Genomic DNA, 7,500 nt, shown 5'->3' with positions numbered 1-7,500 from the left:
TTCCGTGCCTAGTAGCCTACGACACTGAATGAATCACACAACATAGACAACAATCCAAAATTTCTTCCTAAAGAAATCTACGGAAGGGCCTGAGGACCGTTGCCGGCAACTGTGGGGCTGTGGGTTTCGTGTCAATGGAACTCGAGTCAATAATATTTATATTCTAGTGAATAAAATCGCTCGGCGGAGTCTTGAGTGAGCGCAGTCGTGTTTGCCACAAGAATCAAGTCCATCGTGGTAAGGATGGAGCTTCTACAGTGGCCCGTGTCCAATGCACACGGGCCACTTTTTGGTGGCCGGTGGATGACGCTTTTTCGTGGGGAGAAAAGAAATACAAGTATTCATATGGAAACCCACGCAGAGGCCAATTTTTCTGTGGCAGCCTGAGTGAAAAGTATGTATAAATGAAAATAATAAAAAACAAATAAATGGATGAAAAGAGCACCGGATCCATTTATGAAAGCTCGTGCAAGGTTCACTTTTTTGTGGACGCCACTAAAAAGTGGCCCGTGTGTGTGTATGGGGGGGGGGATGGTACGAGGAACTCTTGCCAACAATTCACACCGATCTCCTTCGGCAGGGAGCCAACAGGTTCTTGCACTGCGAAGAGGGAATGCAGGTCCTAGGCCAGGAGTGGGCAACCTTTTAAAGCGCGCGTGCCAAAACCAGCCAATCTTCGATGTAAAAAAATTCCTCACGTATCAGCCGAAATTTCTAGGAACATATTATTTACTATATTTTAATTGAAATACAAAACTCATCGAAGACGTTGACGACTTATATCTTATGCTTTTATTTGAGCCCACGTTTCGAGTGCCGGAGAAAAAACGATATGCTACAGTTGGCACGCGTGCCAATTGTTGCCCACCCCTGTCATAAGCTCTAGTTACCGAACTGGGAGTCCTCCTGACTCTTACGGGATCCACGGCAGGAGTCCAGGGAGGACCTCTGGTGAATGTTCATGGCTGAAAGCCAAGCGATTTCATTCACCTGAAGGGACCGCCTTCCACGAGTTGTATAAGTGTTTTATTCAGCCGAAGGAAACTCACGCTCCGATTCTTCCTCTTGCTCAGTGGTTATCGACCTTTTCCATTCCATTCTCAACATTCGTGAGGCTTCCTTTCATTTTACTCATAAATCCCACATAATAAAATAAAAATGTAAATAATAACAGTAAATAACAAAATAAATAAGTAATAACGATGATGATGATAATAATGATGATAAAGATGTTGAAGAAAAATCCTTTGCTCTATTACAAAGTTCATAGATTTTTGACATGCTTAGCTTACGTTACTAGACTACATTACACAGAAATGTATAATTCATAAGAGCGGGCCATGGTCCCCCTAAAATCTTGTCACGGTTCACTTGAGGGTCCCCCCCATGGACCCCAAGTTGAAAACCTGTGCGGTCTAGCTGGACCAACGCAGTTAGCTTGACTGACTAACAACACCTACGCCCTTCCAAAAGGACTCGGGCCGTGGGCGGAGTGGGCGTGTGAGTGACGGGTGAATAAGTTTATTCTCTCACAAATAGGTGACGACGACGACGAAAAAAAGTTGGTGGGTGATGGATGGAGGGGATGTCTGGCAATAAAGAGCCCCTAAGGTCTGAATAAGGTCTAAGGACACCATCGATCCATACCCTATTCAGGCCTGGTCTGACACGCCCTCCCTACCCCCCACCCTCCCCCTTCCGCCGGCTGATTACTGTCACCTCGCCCTGGCTGAATGGAAAACCTATATTATGCATGCCGCCGCCGCCGCTGGCACCCCAAGAGTGCCGGGGGGGAGGGGGGGGGCAAATTGGCTCAATCACTGGCGAAAATGAGGCCATCAATTTCTGTTCAACCCTAACGAGAAAGTTGATGGGACTTCCGTCAGAAAAGCATAATCACAACGCAAACCCCTCCTACCAGGTGGCATGATTCCTTTCATGACAGCTCCTGCCGCCAGGCGATTTTATTCGTATCCGTGGCTCCCTTCCCACTCCCTCGGTAGTGAAGGGGCTGGAGCGGGGGTGGGCAACCTTGTTAATTCTGGTTGCCAAAATCAGCTCAATCTTTGCCACAAAAATTTCTCGAGCCAACATAAATGATAGGCCTACATAGGAGTATGGGCCTCCTCCCATCAGCTATAAGGCCCCAAATCCGCCGCGCAAACCAGCATGCAGTTACCAATGGTCGTGCAAAAGAAGCTGAAGATTTATCTTTTTCAAGTTGAGCTCTGGGTTTCGCGTGCCGGGAAAAAGTCGCTAGTGTGCCATGTTTGGCACGCGTGCCAAGGGTTGCCCACCTCTCGGTAGGGGCTTGGTTCGAACCCTGCCGCCAGGCGAGTTTATTCGTCTCCATAGCACCCTGTTTCTTCTTGGTTGATAAGGAAGTAAACCTTTCACTTCAACAGTTTTCACTTAACTTTATTTATTCTATCCTGGTTAAGACCGAACGAATTCAACCAGTTCTTTAGACCATGGAAACTCCCTGGCCGAGCGAGTTGGGGCGTCTAGCAGCGAAAATCGAGGGGATGGTGGTTCGAGCCCTGCCACCGGCGAACTTGAACCAAGGGAATAGTTCACTAAATTCCACTCCACAAAGTCCTCCGTAAAGAGGCACCGTATTGGCCTCCCGATAGGGGTGAGTTTGTGACGTTAAACCATAACATCATTACCATCATCATCTTTACACCAAGAGTTCTTGCGGTAGTCCCGAAGAACGTCATTCAATCTGAGATTAAATTCTTAACTGAAGAAGCCAACGATCCTTCATTAGGCACCATCCTCTTGACTCTGAACAAGGAAGCTCGCGGAGTAAAACCGAATCAATCAATTAATTAATTAATCAATCAGTGTACGAGTCAAGAGTGGAGGGAGTGAGAAAGGTGGGAAGACCGATGTGGAGGGAAAGTGTATGGGAGGGTTCATCGAACCATTGGACAAAGAGAGAGAGAGAGAGAGAGAGAGAGAGAGAGAGAGAGAGAAAGAAAGGAGGGGTGGATCAAAGAAAATATTTCAGAAAAGACTTTCACAAACACAACACAAAGGATGGAAATTGTATAGGTACAAAACTGCTGGCAGGGTTATTTGATAGGATTATTCAACATTCAACTCCATTCAATATTTTTATCCTCCAGGTTACGATAATGACTTGCTCCTCAGTATGAGAGACGAGAAAACCGACCTAATCAACAACTTCATACTTGCTATACGCTAGTTCATAATTAGTGTACAACAGTTTATAGTTTGTAACTAGTGTAATCTGATCAATCCAGCCTTAGTAGGGGGCGGGGGTTGTGGCCTCTACTCCAAGGGTGGGCAGCCTCTGGCACACGTGCCAAACATGGCACGAGACAGATTTGAGCCTGGCACGCCAGCTGGTTTTCAAAACTTCTTACAGTATCGACAAATAACGTCACGACTTCAAATAAACAAATTATGACGATAAGTGGCCAACTAAATCCAAATCGTACTGGCACTCCCACTGTCGTGCGAGTGCATATGAATTGACATTAATTTGCGTACTACAATGTATTGTTTCCTTGCAGGGTTTTACACGTCAAAGAAACTGGCACAGTCCTTTTTCAGAGGTTGCCGACAACTGCCCTCCTCTAATGGGAACCCAAGATGGTGAAGCACGAGAATAGGACCCTCCCAACTACGCCAGAAAAGATACACAAAAGAGACCGAATGGAACCCTTCCGGTGGCCTCCCGACATCAACTCCTGAAAGCTTAAGTAATCGCAGTCTCCTTCCTCCAATCCATTCTATACCGGAGAACCTTCAGACAAGACCAACTACACCACGAAGGATGCACAAAAGAGACCAAACGGAACCCGTCCTGCACCCTCCCGACATCAACTCCCGAAATGCCTGAGTAATCGCAGTCTAAGGAGAGGAACCTGCTGAATCTGGCGCGTGACCATGAGCTAGGTCGAGCTAGGTCCCCTCCCAGAGCACCCCATCCGACGAGGGCTCCTCTTCTCTCACTAACACACTTCTCACAAGTACCATTTCCAAGCTAGACACATAACAGTCCCGAATTAATTTATATAAAGGCTTGGAACGAACGTGCATTCAATGGAAAGTCATTTGGAGATGATATAATTATTATTATCATTATTATTATTATTATTATTATTAGAAAACGGAGATTTAATCGAGATTAGGTACAGAGTGCCGGGTGCCTCGGAAGCATGGATAGTGCCAGGGTCGTGCTGGCTTCAGTATTTATGTTTAAACGAACACGAAATTATCATATTCAACCTTCATCGAAATGGGCCTAAACAACAAAGCGAGCGATCGAAAGAGACAGAGAGAGAGAGAGAGAGAGAGAGAGAGAGAAGAGAGAGAAAGAGAGAGACAGAAAGAGGATCAGTTTCAGTTAGCTTTGTGTCTGTGTGTCTGTGTATGTGTGTGTGTGTGTGTGTGTGTGTGTGTGTGTGTGTGTGTGTGTGTGTGTGTGTGTGTGTGTGTGTGTGTGTGTGTGTGTGTGTATTCACTTTGGTCTTTGGATCACGTGTTGGACTCGTGATCGACAGCTATTTCCCTCCTGGACGAGAGCTCAGAGCTCGTAGGTCCGATCTATGGGTAATGCTATGACCTTGCACACACACACACCCCCAACTCCCCACTCACGTGTGTGTGTGTGTGTGTGTGTGTGTGTGTGTGTGTGTGTGTGTGTGTGTGTGTGTGTGTGTGTGTGTGTGTGTGTGTGTGTGTGTGTGTGTGTGTGTGTGTGTGTGTGTGTGTGTGCTGAGTACAAGGCTCCAGGTCGATTTCCAAAGGTTCCTGGTGACAACCACTAACCCAGGCTGACCTAATTACAATATGGGACTAAAGCCACAAATTCGTACGCAGCTAAGTGACTCCTGGCGTAACATCCTCATCATACCTGTAGGCTCTTGTGACACTGGTGACTTAAAAAATATCTTCAGTCAGCCGCCAGGCGATTTTATTCAGCCTAGGCAACTCCACTTGATGATGGTATTAAAATGGAAAGTTAACTTCAACCGGTTGTCGGTCTGGTTTAAGTTAACCAGCGGAACCGGATTAAGATTTTTATTAACTCTAAACTCTTTATTGACCTATCCAACCCTTCCCCCCCCCATAGAAGGGGGAGGGGTAGGAAGGGGGATCAGAATCCCCCAAATTGGAGGGATGCATATACATATATATAACTTAAATCACTTTGTTAAAAGCAATATATATTAAAAAAATGAATAAATAATTGGGCCATTCCGAGTAATTGTAACTGAAGAGTGAAACTAAATGTAAATGCAATGCCCGTGTTCATGCTGAAATCCAATTACCATTACATCACGAAATGGGGCCATTGTCGAATAAAATGTGGAAAATTGTTTTAGTATCGACTGGGGCATAAAACGATGAGACCAATAAACCGGGCAAGCTGCATGTTATGGGCCTCCTGCGTGGGGGACCTCGGAGAGGGTCGTCTCCCTGCCGCTGATGAGATTTCTCTATCAGTGTGGACAATTTGCCCTCCATTTTTTTTTTTTTTTTTTTCCCTTCTGAGCACCCACTATTAGTATGTGAAGAACCTCCTTTCACCCCCTTCCCCTAAGTCTCTCCCTAACGGAACTGAACACCCCTTAAGACGGCAACACTGGACCTAAACTTTCGCAAGGATATAAGCCGATTACGATACATTAAAGAAAAAGATGCGAGGGGGAACGTTACTGCCACCTAAGAAGGAAACAATGACCTTAAAAATATTGTGAAAGAAAAAGAACGGATTCGAGGAGATCTCCTTCAGGAAGGTACTCGCCTCTCCTCCTCCTTCGTCAGAAGTCCTCAGCCACCAGCGTGACGACGCACTTGAGATAGTTGATTAAAACTGCCGTCATCCGATTTTATTACAACAAAGGTTCCGGAATCTCATATACTCGTTTCCAGAAACCCTCTATCAACCGACCAACACATGCGCACACAAACTCACATACACGCATACACAAACACACATGAAAAGACATACACACAACCGCTGAATGAAACGCCCAAACATTACTCAGAGCAATCAGAGAATATGCCGCAATGGAAAGAGGACATGTTATCTACCACAGCGAATTGGAAATGTGTGTGTTGATGGGGGAAGGGGGGGAAAGGGGGGAAGGGGGAAGGGAGAGAGGAAGAAGGGGGAGTGGGAGGGTATGAAATACTAATGAGAGTCGGAGGAAGCGACTGCTTGGTAGCAAAGTTCCCACTTTCTTCTTCTTCTTCTTCTTCCTCCTCCATTCAATTTCCATCCATCCTCATCCACCGCTTCCTCCCTCCCTCCCGCGTCTCTTCTGTTTCTTCTTCTTCTTCTTCTTCTTCTTCTTCTCCCATTCATTTCTCACAAAAATCCTCCCCAATTGCAATTCCCCACACCTCCACTCCCCCTCCTACCTCCAATTTCACCTCCCCCCCTCTCTTTTTGTATTTCTTCTTCTTCTTTTTCTCTTGTGCAATCTTCCCAAAAATCCTCACCCATTCGATTACCCAAACAACCACTTCCCTTTCCCCTCTCTCTCTCCTTTCCCTCCCCCTCCTTCCCCCTCTCCTCTCCCCTTCCCCTCCTCCCCCTCCCCTTTCCCCTTCCCCTCCTTCCTGCTTCTCCTTTCCCCTTCCCCTCTTTCCTCTTCCCCCTTCTCTTCCTTCCTCTCTCTCCTTTCCCCTTCCCTTCCTTCCTCTCTCTCTCCTTTCCCCTACCCCTCCCCCCTCTCATTTCCCCTTCCCTTCCTTCCTGTTTCTCCTTTCCCCTTCCCCTTCTTCCTCCTCCCCTCTCCTTTCCCCTTCCTTTCCTCTCTCTCCTTTCCCTTTCCCTTCCTTCCTCCCTCTCCTTTCCCCTTCCCCCTCTTCCTCCCTCTCCTTTCCCCTTCCCCTCCTCCCCCTCTCATTTCCCCTTCCCCTCTTTCCTCCTCCCCTCTCCTTTCCCCTTCCCCTCCTCCCCCGCTCCCTTCCACTTCCCCTCCTCCACCCTCTACTTTCCCCTTCCCCTCCTCCACCTTCTCCTTTCTCCTTCCCCTCCTCCCCAGCTCCCTTCCCCTTCCCCCTCCTCCACCCTCTCCTTTCCCCTTCCCCTCCTCCCTCCCTCTCCTTTCCCCTTCCCCTCCTCCCCCTCTCCTTTCCCTTTCCCCTCTTCTCCCCGCTCCTTTCCCCTTCCCCTCCTTTCCCCTTAACCCCCCTCCCTCCACCTTCCCCTTTGGCCATTTCCGTGAACTGGAGCCCCGAGCTCGACCCACCTTCTCCACGTCGTCGTGCAAGAGGTGCGTCTGCTGCGCCAAGACTTCGGGGGGAAGGTAGTAGGGCATCTCGTGCCTGGGGGCGCGTGCGCGGGGGGGCCCCGTCGCCTGGGGGGCCCTCAGGTCCACGTGGCCCCCGGGCAGCAGCATGAGGCTCTCAGCGGTCACGACTTCGGGGAGGTCGCCGCCTGGAAAAAGGAAACGGATCGAGTGAGTTCTCCGTGCCTAAGCCCACAGAATTAATGTTAACATGTGAGCACAC

The 7,500-nt window shown here is 48.1% G+C and overlaps 1 protein-coding gene across 1 annotated transcript in view; it reads right to left on the bottom strand.

The window, feature by feature from the left end:
• Positions 1-7,500, bottom strand: part of LOC143028101 (uncharacterized) — a 37,439-nt gene that overhangs the window by 13,521 nt on the left and 16,418 nt on the right. The window contains exon 3 of the mRNA XM_076189739.1: positions 7,239-7,426. Coding sequence (XP_076045854.1) covers positions 7,239-7,426 — 188 coding nt within the window. The remainder of the gene's footprint in view (positions 1-7,238; positions 7,427-7,500) is intronic.

Source organism: Oratosquilla oratoria, chromosome 9 (genome assembly GCF_046742065.1).
Source record: "Oratosquilla oratoria isolate Oo_2021 chromosome 9, ASM4674206v1, whole genome shotgun sequence".
Taxonomy (NCBI): Eukaryota; Metazoa; Arthropoda; class Malacostraca; order Stomatopoda; family Squillidae; genus Oratosquilla; species Oratosquilla oratoria.
Note: the sequence above shows the minus strand (reverse complement) of the source record. Positions and strands in the feature narration are given on the sequence as shown.